The sequence below is a fragment of the Berghia stephanieae genome, chromosome 7 (assembly GCF_034508935.2).
Source record: "Berghia stephanieae isolate SIO BIC M18660-M18661 chromosome 7, UCSD_Bste_1.3, whole genome shotgun sequence".
Taxonomy (NCBI): Eukaryota; Metazoa; Mollusca; class Gastropoda; order Nudibranchia; family Aeolidiidae; genus Berghia; species Berghia stephanieae.
Genome location: NC_088366.1, coordinates 3,578,220 through 3,596,086, shown reverse-complemented (window position 1 = coordinate 3,596,086; position 17,867 = coordinate 3,578,220). Strand labels below are relative to the sequence as shown.

The 17,867-nt window shown below is 37.3% G+C and overlaps 1 protein-coding gene across 1 annotated transcript in view; it reads right to left on the bottom strand.

The window, feature by feature from the left end:
• The window catches only part of LOC144976195 (1-phosphatidylinositol 4,5-bisphosphate phosphodiesterase gamma-1-like), a 74,809-nt gene that overhangs the window by 11,034 nt on the left and 45,908 nt on the right, over positions 1-17,867 (bottom strand). Inside the window, exons 20-30 of the mRNA XM_078920377.1 lie at positions 17,734-17,847; positions 15,507-15,685; positions 14,440-14,646; positions 9,294-9,413; positions 8,334-8,520; positions 6,078-6,125; positions 5,203-5,306; positions 3,953-4,089; positions 2,089-2,240; positions 1,510-1,606; positions 752-824 (exon numbers count right to left, since the gene is read on the bottom strand). Coding sequence (XP_078776503.1) covers positions 752-824; positions 1,510-1,606; positions 2,089-2,240; positions 3,953-4,089; positions 5,203-5,306; positions 6,078-6,125; positions 8,334-8,520; positions 9,294-9,413; positions 14,440-14,646; positions 15,507-15,685; positions 17,734-17,847 — 1,418 coding nt within the window. The remainder of the gene's footprint in view (positions 1-751; positions 825-1,509; positions 1,607-2,088; positions 2,241-3,952; positions 4,090-5,202; positions 5,307-6,077; positions 6,126-8,333; positions 8,521-9,293; positions 9,414-14,439; positions 14,647-15,506; positions 15,686-17,733; positions 17,848-17,867) is intronic.

Here is a 17,867-nt window from a genome sequence, read left to right as displayed (position 1 = left end):
TTTCCCCAAAACTTCACACCCAACCTATACAAAAATAGATTTTTTCACTCCAACACAAAAGCTTTTCGTTCTTGCTATACAAATTGTTTTCTGCTAAACGAGCTCTTTAACACATTGTTAATATACTTTGACTATATCAAACATTTTTGTTCAAATATTATGATGTACAAAAGAAAGAAGAATGAGAAAAATGTTGGCTGCATCGTAACAAATGTGATGATTTTTCTATGAGTGGTAAGGAGTGGGTTAAACAGACTGACTTAATTCTAAACCGAGAATCACTGTACACAATCTTTTCTTTCATCAAAACAGTAACAGCAATGCGACAAACTTCAACGTACCCAAGTCACATCACTGTCACAATACTTTCATGATGAAAACGGTTAATTCTGCACCGATAACCAGAAATAAAATAAGGGAAAGTATGTTTTGAAAGGAAATCAGATCAGAATTGCCATTAGAGGACTGAAGGTCTCCATTTTGTTCTCTTTGTAAGTTGATCTCTTGGTAGAATGTTGTCTCTTGAATTTTCTAGGAGAACAGCTCAATCCTCTTTCTCAATCTGTATTGTTGTGATGTCCCATACCATTCATCTGTTTTCTTCCCATCTCTCCAATACATATTTATACCTAAAACTTAAAAAAACTGGGCCTCTCAATAATTTCATGCAATTTGATGACATTGATGCTCGTAAGCAAGCACATTATCAGGAGTGAGAAAAGAAAATGGCGACTTTCAAAATGTATCTTACAAAATCATTGCTTGATCATCTTTGCTGATTCTCTCCTCGCTGAAGGAAGATATCTCACAAAATTTACCTTTTCCTAAGAATGAAAGAAACAAATTCATGATATAACTTATATTTCAATAAAAGGTAAAATCATATCTAAAATTTTAAAATAATAATATACAAAGGGTAGCTAGCAAGTTTAATCATGAAAAAGGGTCTGAGCAAAAGCAGAAAAGCACAATAGATAGAGTCATGTAAATGTTGCTGCTCGAAGTTCGAAGAAATAAATAACAATGTGAAATTGAATGTAAGCTTCAATTTAATATACGAAAACAGATAAAGTGGACGTTTCGGGTTTCCCCTTTATCAACAAAATGAGAGGATTGAAACACTACAGACGAATAAGATAATGTGGTAGTGGCGTTGTTAAGATGAATAAACAAAAACATTCATGTTTATGTATACAAATTGTATATTCATCTTAACAACTAAACAAAGGGCATTGAGCGAAGAATATGTCAATTTGCACAAATGGCATTGAGTAAAAAGAATATGTCAATTTGCACAAAGGGCATTGAGTAAAAAGAATATGTCAATTTGCACAAAGGGCATTGAGTAAAAAGAATATGTCAATTTGCACAAAGGGCATTGAGTAAAAGAATTTGTCCATTAATGTTTTTTATTTTCAATTTTCACACTGATAGACCCAAAAAAAAAAAGAAAAAAAAAAAAGAAAAACAAACCAAAATCCATCATGAAAAAACACCAACAAAACTCACTGGACGGGTTGTAAGGAACGGCCTGACAGTAGACTATCAAGTCTGATAACTCTTGAGCAATATTTTTAGACCTCTCCTGTTTTTGGAGTTCCTGAGTCTGAAGAACAAAGGGAAAATTTAAAATGTGATCATTTATGAAAAACGAAGAAACAAAACAAAGGATCAAGAGGGCTGGAGTCATTTCTTGTTTTATACCGCACAGAAGATCCAAGACTGTTAGATGACTACCATACATATGACAAATGGAGCATTGTGTGGCTATGTAGTCTTGTGGTACAACACTCACTTTCGGATCAGAAGGTCCTGGGTTCGAGCCTCGCTCGGCGCATAGTTGAGTCCTTGGAGAAAGCTCTTTACTCACATCCTCTCACCGTACTCAAGTGTAAAATGAGTAAATGGCCGTTAACAGCGTTGTCCCTGTCCGAAAAAATTGTAACATCGCCTAACATGGTCATCTCCCATCTGAATGTTAAATGTTGCTGTTGACAGAGAGCCCTTGTAAAGCGCTTTGAGCACATTTAGTGGATATTGCGCAATAAAAAAGCTCAATTCTTTTTTTAAAAATTTACATTTCATTACCTCATTATTGACTTTGTCTGCGGCGTCAAAGATGCCGGCCAACCAGTCCTTCAGCTCAAGGACATTGAAAGAACCAATCATCAGAGTGCTGGGTTGACACGAGTGTGTCAACAGGAAGTAGTGCATACCGTTGCTGAATTGAATGTTGCTCTCTGTGTACAAAGAATATCAAATATATGTTCATATTTTATACAATTCTCTGTAAACATAGAATATCAAATATATGTTCATATTTTATACAATTCTCTGTATACATAGAATATCAAATATATGTTCATATTTTATACAATTCTCTGTATACATAGAATATCAAATATATGTTCATATTTTATACAATTCTCTGTGTACATAGAATATCAAATATATGTTCATATTTTATACAATTCTCTGTGTACATAGAATATCAAATATATGTTCATATTTTATACAATTCTCTGTGTACATAGAATATCAAATATATGTTCATATTTTATACAATTCTATGTATACATAGAATATCAAATATATGTTCATATTTTATACAATTCTCTGTGTACATAGAATATCAAATATATGTTCATATTTTATACAATTCTCCATGTACAAAGAATATCAAATATATGTTCATATTTTACACAATCGACGCAATATTTCGAATTACAAGGTTCATTGCTGAGTTTGTTTTTGTTTTGTTTTTAAGGGTGTAACGGTGTTGCAACTAATTTAGGTCATATCAGCTCCAGTAAAAAGGAAGAAAATGGGATAGTAGAAAGTTCTAGAATTACAATTAAACCACCCAAGAAAAGGTAAGACAACGGGGAATTTGTTCAAACAGGAAACAGATGTAGATTCCAAGAAAGACAGCACTATCAAAGTACTTGGTTTGAGATCACTAAACTTCTCATTTACACGAAAAAAAAATTATCTCCCAAAACAATAACTATCCATTTGACTGTTTCCCTCCCAGCTAGGGTATCTGACCATCGCCAGGACAAAAGCAAGTAATCTCATTCCAAGTCAAAGACAGAAAGCAATTGGAAAACAATTTAGGGGAATAGAAAACACAGTATTTACCTCCCTGCCCACTAAGGGAGGTCAGGAACCCCACCCAGCCATTGATGAGTAAGTGCAGACTGGTGACATTTGTGAAGCAAGAACAAAGCGATTTCAATATTTTAGATTACTAGATTAGTAATGCCGTTGCCAATAATGCCATCCTCTCATCTCTCATTTGTCTTTTGTGCCACATTCATTGCGCTTTGTTGAGAAAGGGCGAACCCAAAACGTCCATATTATCTGTCTCCGTTAATAGACCCATAGATAACCACGCCTCTCGGACAGTCGTCATAATGTAAACAATGGTAGTGATTGGTTAACATAAGATACAACACAGGTTTTTACTATCGATGGTATGTGTCTAAGTAAAATACCCACTGTTTTACCACTTGATCAATAGAACCAATCCAGAAAACTATGTCTTTTAAACGTTTATAGTTTGATCGAGAAAATCATGTGATAACTTGTCACCCATTTGGTGGTATAAAAACAATAACAATGATCAAAGAGATGTTGATTTCATTCACGTTAACGTTTATAAATAACCAACTATGTTTGTCTGAGCATGTGTGAAGGTGTGTCACAAATTCCATATTTTGATTGGTCAAAAATCTACTGGTTGATTAAATTAAAGCTTCTATTCCCTTTTATTATTGTGATCAAAAGTATCCTTGACGACCTTACTTTCTAAAGTTTGAAACGAGTAAAGATGGTTTTCAAAATAAAATGGGAGCAATATTCAAAGCTTGATATCCTTCTAATGAATGTATCAAAGATGTCTGTCAAAATAAGATGGAGAAATATAAAAAAATGTTGGTCTCCTTCTTACCAATGTGGCAATTGGCCATATGTAAGGCTGCTTCATTTGGTTGCTCTTCCCTCCCTTCTTCACCCGTCTCATCGATGATTTGGACGTAATTGGATGGAAACAATTTGTGATGTTCTCTGCCATGGTCTCCTCGCCACCTGCCATTGAATATTACAAACATTTAACTCTTACATGTGGTAATGATTTTGCTGTGTTTTTGGTTATTAATTTCTGAGCCTCTTGATAGGTGGCTTGAAAAAATGTTAAACTACACACTAATTTATCATAATACACAGGACATGTTTCTTTGTTTGTTTTTAGGTGTTTAACGGCGCTTTCAACGCTATGTAGGTAATTTAAGCCACGTTTCTAGCTTTTATCAATTTTTATCGGCCTTGAGAGGCCTTAGCTGCTCAATCATGTTAATACTGTTGTAGTAAAATTTTTATAAAACCATAATAGTCACATGTTTGTTATTTTAAAATGTTTATTTACAAATTCTGCAGGATACTTTTAATAGATACTTTATCTACAGATACTTTTAAGCAGATCGACTGACTGGGACAGAGACTTCAAGTCCCTGGTTTCATAATGCTGTGATCTTATCTGTTGTAACTGTGTACATTACACAGGACAAACCGCATATCAAATTAAAGATAAAAAAAAAGATCTATAATTTGATGCCTTGTAAGTTAATATAAAATGGTGTATGTGAGAGATGAGTACACAGTTAGAATGAAAGGAATGTTTATGTAGCACGTGATACTGGATGGTGGTACTATCTAAACCAGATTAACGGAATTTAAAAGAAACAAAATTAAATATTTTAAAAATAAAAAAGGTTGGGGGGCACAGTTCAAATGGACAAGGAAAGGATTCTTGAAAAAATCCAAAAAAAAACTTAAGATTTTATATAGCGCAATATCCACTAAATGTGCTCAAAGCGCTTTACAAGGGGTCTCTGACCAACAGCAACACGTGTAGAATGAGACATGACGCCTGATAGGCGATATTACAATTTTTTTCTGAGACATTCTCTTCCAGACACTTCAGAAAAATTGAAGTAAAACAATGCATTCTGGGTAGTTTATGAATATTTGGAAAATAGAAAAATAATAATCTTAATTTCAAGATTATAAATATCTGTAAAGAACAATGTATATATACAGATATATATATATATATATATATATATATATATATATATATATATATATATATATATATATATATATATATATATATATATCAATGATCATTTGCCATCTTACCATGGTTGGTCCACAACAATAACATTTGTGATGTAAGAACCTCTCTTGAATGACAACTCGTCCTCCGTTGCAGCATGGAAGTCGTACAAGGCTCGAACTGTCACCTGACCAAAGCACAGGATGTGAAAAATGGAGGATTGTCACAGATTTATATTCAGAGATGTCTTGATTACAACATTTGGCTTTATGACGGTCAACAAGAATGTATAATATTCACAAACAGTGTTCAGACGTGCAAATATTTATTTTCAAAATTTAAACTATAGATATCTAATCCATACAATGCTTATCGTAGGCTCTTATTTTAAGTTAAACACGTTTTAGCACATAATGGATTCAGGCCCTAAATAAATTATTTTATTGAATCATATTGAATCGTATGGTCATAAAAACAACTTTGTGTATGTGCAATTAAAAAATATGAATTTCTTCTTAAGATTATTGCAGTATGCGGCATAAAGCTTGGGACTATGCAATGGATTGCTTTTTAAAAAATTGAAATAATGGTCACCCTCTTACATGCATTCAAAAGGAATAAATAACAATGTGAAATTGAATGTAAGTTTCAAGTTGATATTAAAAAGAGAAGTTAAAATGGACGTTTCGGGTTTCCTCTTTATCAACATAACAGAATGAATGAAACACTACAGACGAATGACATAATGTGGCCGTGGCGTTGTTCAAAAATGATATAAAACAAAACATATCACGGCAAAACAAGTGTTGATGGAAAAGTGGTACAAATTCAATTTAGCAACAACAAAACATGATAATAGTATTGCAACTTATGACGTAAAAAGATAAAACTTTAAGCGAGATTTGAAAGTAATCAGAGATAAAAAGGAATAGCTCATTTCTGGTATTTTCTACCTTACCATTTTGGTTCCTTGGGGACAAGTGTACAGGTCATCTTCGTAGACATTCTGAAATTGAACAATAAAACAAGGAAAACTGGATAAACACCATAAAAGGACGTCACTCAGATCTTCGTTAATGTTTGGGTGATTAGTTATCACCAAAATATATTAAACAAGACTATAAAAGCCTAATTTTACACATATTTTTGTGTGTTGGTAGGTTTCATCAGTTGGTAGAGCACTCGCTTGAGGGACTGAGATCAATACCAGGTAAAGTTGAGATTTTTTTCTGACCCCCCCCCCTCCCCCTGTCCATCCAACAGTAATTTGGTAGCTGGGTCTATTAGATATGGTGGAAAGAACTTTGAATAGACTAGCCTCCTGTCCAAAGACAGCAGCAATTGCTACAGGGACTCTGAAGGACTACTTTTATTTACTTGTCATATGGCGGGCAGATGTTATATTTTACTTAAACGCATTGCATCAATAATAGATAGAGAAGAACATTATTCTTGATTGGGTAATTTATCAAAAATTGATTTCACATTGAAGGAAATACAACTACACCTTCAGCCGGGACTCATTCGTACGTGTAAGCTTTGTGCGGCTATGTTGTCTCGTGGTATGGCACTCGCTTTCGGGTCGGAAGGTCCTCGGAAAAGGCTCTTTATTCACATTCTCGCACCGTACTCAGGTGTAAAATGAGTGCCTGGTCGTTAACAGCAATGTCTCTGTCCGAAAAAAAAGTGTAATATCGCCTAACTGGCATCATGTCTCTTTCTATATGTTACATGTTGCTGTTGGTCAGGGACCCCTTGTCAAGCACTTTGAGCATGTTTAGTGGATATTGCGCTGCATAAAAGCTCAATTTAAATTTATTACTTCAGGAAAGCAAATGACAATAATGGCAGAATAGGACAAAGCACATTATTTTATTTTGGTATTTTACTTCGAGTATTGGTGAATCAAAATGACCCCAAACTCCTCAAAATGTCTTCTTCTTTTTCCCCTTCTTCTTCTTTGTCGTTAGGGCAGGCAATACAACCATGCTGGCAACAATAGGGCAGGCAGTACAACCATGCTGGCAACAATAGGGCAGGCAATACAACCATGCTGGCAACAATAGGCCAGGCAATACAACCATGCTGGCAACAATAGGGCAGGCAATACAACCATGCTGGCAATACAACCATGCTGGCAACAATAGGGCAGGCAGTACAACCATGCTGGCAATACAACCATGCTGGCAATACAACCATGCTGGCAACAATAGGGCAGGCAGTACAACCATGCTGGCAACAATAGGGCAGGCAATACAACCAAGCTGGCAACAATAGGGCAAGCAGTACAACCATGCTGGCAACAATAGGGCAGGCAATACAACCATGCTGGCAACAATAGGGCAGGCAATACAACCATGCTGGCAACAATAGGGCAGGCAATACAACCATGCTGGCAATACAACCATGCTGGCAACAATAGGGCAGGCAGTACAACCATGCTGGCAATACAACCATGCTGGCAATACAACCATGCTGGCAATACAACCATGCTGGCAACAATAGGGCAGGCAGTACAACCATGCTGGCAACAATAGGGCAGGCAATACAACCAAGCTGGCAACAATAGGGCAGGCAGTACAACCATGCTGGCAACAATAGGGCAGGCAATACAACCATGCTGGCAACAATAGGGCAGGCAATACAACCATGCTGGCAACAATAGGGCAGGCAATACAACCATGCTGGCAATACAACCATGCTGGCAACAATAGGGCAGGCAATACAACCAAGCTGGCAACAATAGGGCAGGCAATACAACCATGCTGGCAATACAACCATGCTGGCAACAATAGGGCAGGCAATACAACCATGCTGGCAACAATAGGGCAGGCAATACAACCAAGCTGGCAACAATAGGGCAGGCAATACAACCATGCTGGCATCAATAGGGCAGGCAATACAACCATGCTGGCAACAATAGGGCAGGCAATACAACCATGCTGGCAACAATAGGGCAGGCAATACAACCATGCTGGCAATAATAGGGCAGGCAATACAACCATGCAGGCAATACAACCATGCTGGCAACATTAGGGCAGGCAATACAACCATGCTGGCAACAATAGGGCAGGCAATATAATCATGCAGGCAACATTAGGGCAGGCAATAGGTCATACACAATTTTCCAGATTTCTATCAAAAGATCAACATTGGTTTTTATATATATATATATATTTTTAAAATCTTATTGTTTAAGAAAAGTCATTCTCACCATGTCCTCGTACATTTCACCTTCCACCATCTCGTCTGTGGCGGGTACCGACAGTTTGACGGTTCGATACAGGGGATGTCTTTGGAAGTGGCTGATCAGAGACTCCATGGTAGAGAACCTGTAGTTGCTCAGGACAAATTTCTTGTTGACATACTCGATTTGGAAATGAGAAATGGTTTGATTGTGTCTGGAGGAAGAAAGGAAGGGAGCCAGAAAACAAATAGGTAAAATATGTAGGTAGTGGGGGGAAGAAATGGGTTAAGTAACAAAATCCAATCTGAAATTCCATTAAACAGATGTTAACTAATTCTATCCATATAAAATGATGAGGGTTCAAAATAGGGAACAGAAAAAGATGGTGATGATATGTATGAGTTGCATGGTATCCATTTGTGCATTTTACAGATTTTTTGCACTTTCTAGCGCCGCTATGTACATACATGTTGCATTGTACATTAGTAAGGCACCTATAAGGTGCTATGCTACATCAGCATAAAAGTGTCACGGACACAGGGAATTCACATATTGGGACCAAGCACGTCTGTTCCTGGCGAGAGTCACAATTTCGTGAATGGACATAGACTCCAGCCCATGCAGTAGAGTGCCTGCTGGTCTAGTCGTCGAGCTCTTCAAGTAGGCAATAAAAGGTCGACGCAGGAGGCGGTCTGCGTCCATGCGTAAGATATGCCCCGCAAATCGGAGCCTGCGTCTTGTCACTGTAGTAATCAGGTCAAATTCGGGACGTTTTGCTGTTTCTCTGTAGTCCTCTCGCATAATGATGGATAGGCATCGGCTGTTGAAGCCATTCATGGTGATGATGATGATGATGATGATAATAAGAACAATGACAAAATTCAAAAGACTATGATGAAAATGATAACGACAATTATGATGGGATTGATAATGATGATGACGTTGATATCAATGAAAACAACAACAATGGCACAAATCTATATTTACCTGAAGGACAAAGAAAAGCTGTTTCCCATAGAACTGTCCCTGACCAAGAACACTCCATTGACCGGTGTCCTCTTCAACATTTCCTCTGCACTGGCACGGTCCATGGGTTGATGGAACCACCTTGGAAAGAATGGAGGGCAAATCAACGATCACACGCCAGAATAAGGATAAGGCATCCCACAATATAAGGCCAGAATAAGGACAAGGCATCCCACAATATAAGGCCAGAATAAGGATAAGGCATCCCACAATATAAGGCCAGAATAAGGACAAGGCATCCCACAATATAAGGCCAGAATAAGGATAAGGCATCCCACAATATAAGGCCAGAATAAGGATAAGGCATCCCACAATATAAGGCCAGAATAAGGACAAGGCAATCCCACAATATAAGGCCAGAATAAGGATAAGGCATTCGACATATAATAGGCCAGAATATGGACAAGGCATCCCGCAATATAGGGCCAGAATAAGGATAAGGCATTCGACAATATAAGGCCAGAATAAGGATAAGGCATCCCACAATATAAGGCCAGAATAAGGATAAGGCATCCCACAATATAAGGCCAGAATAAGGATAAGGCATCCCACAATATAAGGCCAGAATAAGGATAAGGCATCCCACAATATAAGGCCAGAATAAGGACAAGGCATCCCACAATATAAGGCCAGAATAAGGATAAGGCATTCGACAATATAAGGCCAGAATATGGACAAGGCATCCAGCAATATAAGGCCAGAATAAGGATAAGGCATTCGACAATATAAGGCCAGAATAAGGATAAGGCATCCCACAATATAAGGCCAGAATAAGGATAAGGCATCCCACAATATAAGGTCAGAATAAGGATAAGGCTCCCCAAATATAAGGCCAGAATAAGGATAAGGCATTCGACAATATAAGGCCAGAATAAGGATAAGGCATCCACAATATAAGACCAGAATAAGGATAAGGCATCCCACAATATAAGGCCAGAATAAGGACAAGGCATCCACAATATAAGGCCAGAATAAGGATAAGGCAATTCCGACAATATAAGGCCAGAATAAGGAAAGGCATCCCCAATATAAGGCCCATAAATATAAGGGAAAAAGGAACATCCACAAAGCCAATAATAAGGCCAAATAAGAGATAAGAAGCATCCCACAATATAAGGCCAATAAGAAAGCAATATAGGCAGATAGAAGGCATCCCACAATATAAGGCCAGAATAAGGAAGGATCAAATAAGGCCAGAATAAGAAAGGCATCCAAATATAAGGCCAGAATAAGGAAAGGCATCCCACAATATAAGGCCAGAATAAGGACAAGGCATTCACAATATAAGGCCAGAATAAGGATCAAGGCATCCACAATATAAGGCCAGAATAAGGATAAGGCATTCCACAATATAAGGCCAGAATAAGGATAAGGCATCCCACATATAAGGCCAGAATAAGGACAAGGCATTCACAATATAGGCCAGAATAGGAAAGGCATCCAATAAGGCCAGAATAAGGACAGGCATTCCACAATATAAGGCCAGAATAAGGAAAGGCATCCACAATATAAGGCCAGAATAAGGATAAGGCATTCCACAATATAAGGCAGAATAAGGACAAGGCATCCACAATATAAGGCAGAATAAGGAAAGGCATTCCACAATATAAGGCCAGAATAAGGACAAGGCATTCCCATAAATATAAGGCCAGAATAAGGAAAGGCATTCCACAATATAGGCAGATAGGAAGGCATCCCAAATAAGGCCAGAATAAGGAAAGCATTCCACAATATAAGGCCAGAATAAGGATAAGGCATTCCACAATATAAGGCGAGAATAAGGACAAGGCATTTCACAATATAAGGCCAGAATAAGGATAAGGCATTCCACAATATAAGGCCAGAATAAGGACAAGGCATTCCACAATATAAGGCCAGAATAAGGACAAGGCATTCCACAATATAAGGCCAGAATAAGGATAAGGCATTCGACAATATAAGGCCAGAATAAGGCATCCCACAATATAAGGCCAGAATAAGGATAAGGCAATCACAATATAAGGCCAGAATAAGGATAAGGCAATCACAATATAAGGCCAGAATAAGGATAAGGCATTCGACAATATAAGGCCAGAATAAGGATAAGGCATCCCACAATATAAGGCCAGAATAAGGATAAGGCAATCACAATATAAGGCCAGAATAAGGATAAGGCATCCCCCAATATAAGGCCAGAATAAGGATAAGGTATCCCACAATATAAGGCCAGAATAAGGATAAGGCAATCACAATATAAGGCCAGAATAAGGATAAGGCATCCCACAATATAAGGCCAGAATAAGGATAAGGCATCCCACAATATAAGGCCAGAATAAGGACAAGGCATTCCAAAATATAAGGCCAGAATAAGGATAAGGCAATCACAATATAAGGCTACAATAAGGATAAGGCATCCCACAATATAAGGCCAGAATAAGGACAAGGCATTCCACAATATAAGGCCAGAATAAGGATAAGGCAATCACAATATAAGGCCAGAAAAAGGACAAGGCATCCCACAATATAAGGCCAGAATAAGGATAAGGCATTCGACAATATAAGGCCAGAATAAGGACAAGGCAATCCACAATATAAGGCCAGAATAAAGATAAGGCAATCACAATATAAGGCCAGAATAAGGATAAGGCATTCAACAATTAACCAGTTGTGGTCTGGATAGACACATATCTAAAATCTCTAAAAATATCTAAATTTGGCCAGGAAACTCGTTCTTCAAATAATAAAATTTTAAAAAAAATAAACAAAATTCCCCTTAATCATCCCAAAGGAGAAATTTGTCTTTAGGGTCTATCCCTTAAGGCCAGAATAAGGATAAGGCAATCACAATATAAGGCCAGAATAAGGATAAGGCATCCCCCAATATAAGGCCAGAATAAGGATAAGGCATCCCACAATATAAGGCCAGAATAAGGATAAGGCAATCACAATATAAGGCCAGAATAAGGATAAGGCATCCCACAATATAAGGCCAGAATAAGGATAAGGCATCCCACAATATAAGGCCAGAATAAGGACAAGGCATTCCACAATATAAGGCCAGAATAAGGATAAGGCAATCACAATATAAGGCTACAATAAGGATAAGGCATCCCACAATATAAGGCCAGAATAAGGACAAGGCATTCCACAATATAAGGCCAGAATAAGGATAAGGCAATCACAATATAAGGCCAGAATAAGGACAAGGCATCCCACAATATAAGGCCAGAATAAGGATAAGGCATTCGACAATATAAGGCCAGAATAAGGACAAGGCAATCCACAATATAAGGCCAGAATAAAGATAAGGCAATCACAATATAAGGCCAGAATAAGGATAAGGCATTCAACAATTAACCAGTTGTGCTCTGGATAGACACATATCTAAAATCTCTAAAAATATCTAAATTTGGCCAGGAAACTCGTTCTTCAAATAATAAAATTTTAAAAAAAATAAACAAAATTCCCCTTAATCATCCCAAAGGAGAAATTTGTCTTTAGGGTCTATCCCAAGGGAAGACTGGAATAACTCAGGCATTAGCCGCAGTGCAGCACCGCAAATTGAGCTAGGGCGAGGTGACATGCTCAAGGCCACACAGTACAGCAGCGGGTGATCAAACTGGGTACCTTTCGGGTACGAAGCAAAGACTGAACCGCTGAGCCACGCTGCCCCATAATCAATCGATTTAACTGACCCTCATCTTGGCAAAACCTCTCAAACCTGGGACCGGGTCAGAGTTTTCACCAAGATGAGGGTAATTTAAATCGATTGATATTTGAAGGACAAGTTTTCTGACCAAATTTTCTAAAACCTGTTTTTCCAGAGTGCGGCAGTTAACTGATTGACTAGAGGGATTTCTGATGGTTTAAAAACAAAACAAAAAAACAAACAAATAAATAAACTCGAGCTTTTACATAGCGCAGAATCCACTAAATGTGCTCTAAGCACTTTACAAGAGTTCCCTGGTCAACAGCAACATTTAATATGTGGGACGTGACATGCCGTCTATTAGGCGAAATTTAAAATTTTTTTCCAGACAGAGACAATGCTCTTAATGACCAGGTACTCATTTTACATCTGAGTATGGTGAGAGAATGGAAGTAAAAGAGCCTTTTCCAAGAACTCAACTATACAGACATGGAGTGGGGTTCGAACCCAGGACCTTCTGATCCGAAAGTGAGTGTCATACCACAAGATCACATAACCACATGTTAAATTGGTAGAGTTCTTGACTTACACTGGTTCAAATTTAAATCTAATCACTTGCTTTTTGGGATGTTTAAAAAAAATATTTTTGCTCCCCTGACATCTCACCTGTAATTAGGTTGCTGGATCAATGTATGATTTGTTGGAAGATTCTTTGCAGTGGACTAGACTCCTACCCAAAGCATAGCAAATAATTGTAACTATCCATTTTCCCCACTACTGGTCAAATTTCATCTCCCAAAATTCAGTATATTAGACTTGCCTAAAAGTCTTTCATTAAAAAGGTCACCAATACAAAAGGCCTTTGAGAATTATGGGGGAGTCCTGATTAGCTCAGAAATGACATGGGTGGTTATAGAAGGCGGATAATAAAAGGATTCTTCAACGCTTGTGTTTAAAATGTCAAACTCTCTCACAGAACTATTATGGTTATTTTTTTTTAAAGAAGGGTTTTGGGTCCAAAACGATCCATGTTTGGTATTTTGTTCTTTTTATTTTTTGAAGCTGTTAATGATTTTTTTTTTTGTGTTACCAGGCTTCTAGAAGCTGTGGACTGTAAAAAGTAATTAACAAAAATGAATATAACAGATACAAAAAAGTACAAAATACCAAACATGGAGATATTTTTTTATCTCTGTCGTCTATCTGGAATTTAGTAATGTATTTATGTCTTTATTGTTTTTTGTTGTTGGCTGAAGAAGGGTTTTGAGCCCGAAACGTTCCGTGTTTGGTATTTCGTTCTTTTTTGAAGGTGTTCTATTCATTTTTGTTAATTCTTTTTTTTTTGTTTGTACATTACTTTTTCCAGTCCACAGCATCCAGCAGCTTGGATCACTTAGACTCTTCCCGAATACAGTTCACCCAGTAGGAAACTCATAAGAAATTCTAAACACATGAAATTAAATGACTGACGGTACTCACTTCTCCTTGAAAAAGTCAAACTTTTTGCAAACAGGAAATGAGAGATTCAGACAGAATGTATTTTCTCTGAAGCTTAAATTGTGTCTCTTGTAGAATTCCACCAGGTCAGGAATGCTCTTGTGCCAAATTTCGTTGCCGATCAGATATTCAGTTTTACCATTTTTCTCCCTTGTTTTGATTCTACTGTGAATTATCTGATTTTGACACCTGTGGAAATGACAGGAAATATCAAAGCATGAAGAATTAATAGATTATAAATTAGGATGTATGGAGGACGGTATGTTTTTGTTCTTTCCTTGTAACACTTTAAGGTCATTTCTGCTCCAGCAAAAAAGAAGATGATTTAAAAATTCACAAGATATAGATTTAGCTATCTTAGAAAAAATATTAATAAATAATTGGAGAGTTTCAATTACAAAATTGCCATGATATGCTTCAAATGTTTAATTGATGAAGCCCCTATCTAATTAAAAATCTTATCACATTCTTATATAGCTTTTAGATCACTAAGATCGTCATCTGATAGAAATCCAAGTTTTAATTCCCCTTTTAAGTACAATTGTTCAGTAGGGCAATCCTTTTCTGTCTTGGGACCCCGTGTATCGAATTCTATTCCCAGAACCACCAGGGAACTATTAATTAAATCGAAACTAAAACATTTCCTTCTCATGTCTGCCTATTTTTAATATGGGACATACTAATATGGTTATAACCCTATGTATGAATATTCAATTGTATGTCTGCATGTGTGTGTGCGTGTGGGGGGGGGGGATGTTGTAGCACAAGAAATGCATTAAAAAAACAAAACAATGTAAAGCACAATGATATCATTATACAATTTTGAAAATGCTCTATATAAGTGTCATCTATTATTATTATTATTATTATTATTAGTATTATTATTATTATCATTAGATACAAAAATTTAAAAAATCTTTATAGCAAGCTCCAAAGCAGAATCCTATTGCTGCTATTGCTCAAGCTCTTGGTTAAAACAGTAAATTGTGATGTCAGGTTGGAGTAAAATGGAACCCAAACTGTAAAGGGTTTAAAAAGACAGGACTTACAAAAAGGAGAGAGCATAGCCTCCCCTTTCACTGTCCCGCAGTAAAAATGTCCCATCGCCATGTGACAAGTTTTCATCGATGATTTCCTCTGCAGCTTTCCGAGCCAGAAGTCCATGATACCAAAGTTGAGAGTTCAAGGTCACTTCCTCGTCTGATAAATCATCATCACTTTCATAGCCCTGAGAAAGAAAATATAAAAAAAAGGTTGTTTTTTTTAGTCTATCAGGACATGGAGATGGAATTTATTTATACTTTCTGTACAATTTAACAGACAGTTTATTATTGAACCAAGCTTTCCAACCACTACTGAGTATAAAAAGAGGCAAGAATTAAGAAGATACTGGAGTCAAACCAGTTAAAATGCTAGCAATCATAGCTGTCCGATAAACTCAAAATGTATGATTCAAGTGCTGAATAAAATTTCAACTCAATTTCTATTACCTTAATAGACATACATTTTTCAACTTGGGAAGAGACCTCCAAAGAGATTTTTATTTGGGCACAAAGAGATATTTTCTGCATTTAAATCTTATACATTTCACTCACTTATCATATAATGAACGAAAATGGTTCATATAAATTTTAAGAAATTGATTTGCATATATTCAAAATAATGAGAGGAAGCACTAACTGCTATTGATTCAATGCAAGTACTCCCACCAACATTGTCATACTCGCTAATCAGAAGGTTGACACATAACCAACATAGTATAAATGATGGCATCTGTTTTTCACAAGATTTGACAAAACATATTTGATTTATTTATAAAATCATCATCATCTTCTTTCAGCTTATCTCGTATTTTGCATGGTTGCCATTATGAATGTCATATCTCCATGCATCTCGGTTGATTGCATGCATCATCTCCCTTCAGGCCCAGTTCTTTCATATCGCCCTTTACCCTATCCATCCATCTAGTCTTCAGGCGTCCCTTTTCTCTCTTTCCCAATAATTGTAAGTCCAATATTTTCTTTCCCACATACTCCCTCTCTCGTCTCTTAACATTCCGAACCATTTCAATCTATCTTCTCTCATCTTTACTGATACATTCTTCACAACAGTCAACCTTCGAATTCGTTCATTTTTCACTTTATCTTTTCTTGTCCAGCCAAGTGACCTCAATATCCTCATTTCTGCCACCTCAACTTTTTCATCTCGTTTCTTTGTCGTAGCTGCTGTCTCTAATCCATACAACATTGCTTGTCTTACAACAGATGTATATATTTTCCCCTTTAGCTTTGCAGAAATTCATTTGTCATACATAACTCCAGTTCTCTTCCTCCAATTATTTCAGTCTGCCTCTATCCTCTTCTTAACCTCCATCTCATTGCCCCAATCTCCTTGTAAAGTTGTTCCTAAGTATTTGAATTGGTTTGTCTCTGGCACATCCTCTTCTCCTCTCTTTACTGGTGGTCCTGCTTGCTGCTGTCGGATGCACAATACTCGGCCTTCCCCTTAATTCCCTCCATTCCAACACCCGTCTCCAGTCCTCCAGTTCCTTTTCTGCCTCAGCTTTTGTATAATTCAAAAGCACTACATCATCCCAATACATCATGTTCCATGGTACCTCTCGCCGAATGAGTTCTGTTAGGACATCCATTACTATTGCAAACAGCAGTGAGCTGAGAGCAGATCCCTGGTATAATCCAACTCTTACATTTAATGGCCCAGTTAAGCCAATCGCTGTCCTTACCACTGTCTTGTTTCCTTCGTACATACCTTGGATAACTTTGATTTATTTCTCTGATACCCCAGCCCTTTATGGGGCGCAGTTCAGCACCATGTGAGGCCGGTCACAAGTCCAAATAAATGGGGAGTATTTGCTCAGGGAGGGCATCCTGGCAGTAAAACTCAAGCCACAACTAATGAATGTATGAAACCAGAATCATCACGATGTCTACTGAATCTCATCATACACACAAACCATCTTCATGTCCATTGTACACACCGTGCCAAATTCGGTAACGATTGGTCCAGTGGTTACGGAGCCTTAGTGTTACAAAAAAATCCATTTTGCCAAATATATAACAAGATGAGTGCTCAAAATGTGTGCTTTTGTATAGCTCAGTACCCAATAAGTGTGCTTTGGTTCTTTAGACGGGGTCACAAGTCACAAACAAGACTGAAAATGTAGAACGAGACATGGCACGTGTAAGGAACTATCACATGTTAATTAAAATCTAATTTGCCTCCTTCTATCCCCCCCCCCCCCCTCATGGTACTCACTTCAAAATAGTCCTTAATGTTTTCTTCCTCTGTGTAATCCTCCCCTTCCGGTTCCTGCACAGGAGAGAAGCACAGGTGGCATTCTCCGAGGATGAATTTGAACGGGTGCCAAGTCTAAAATAAAATGGGATTTG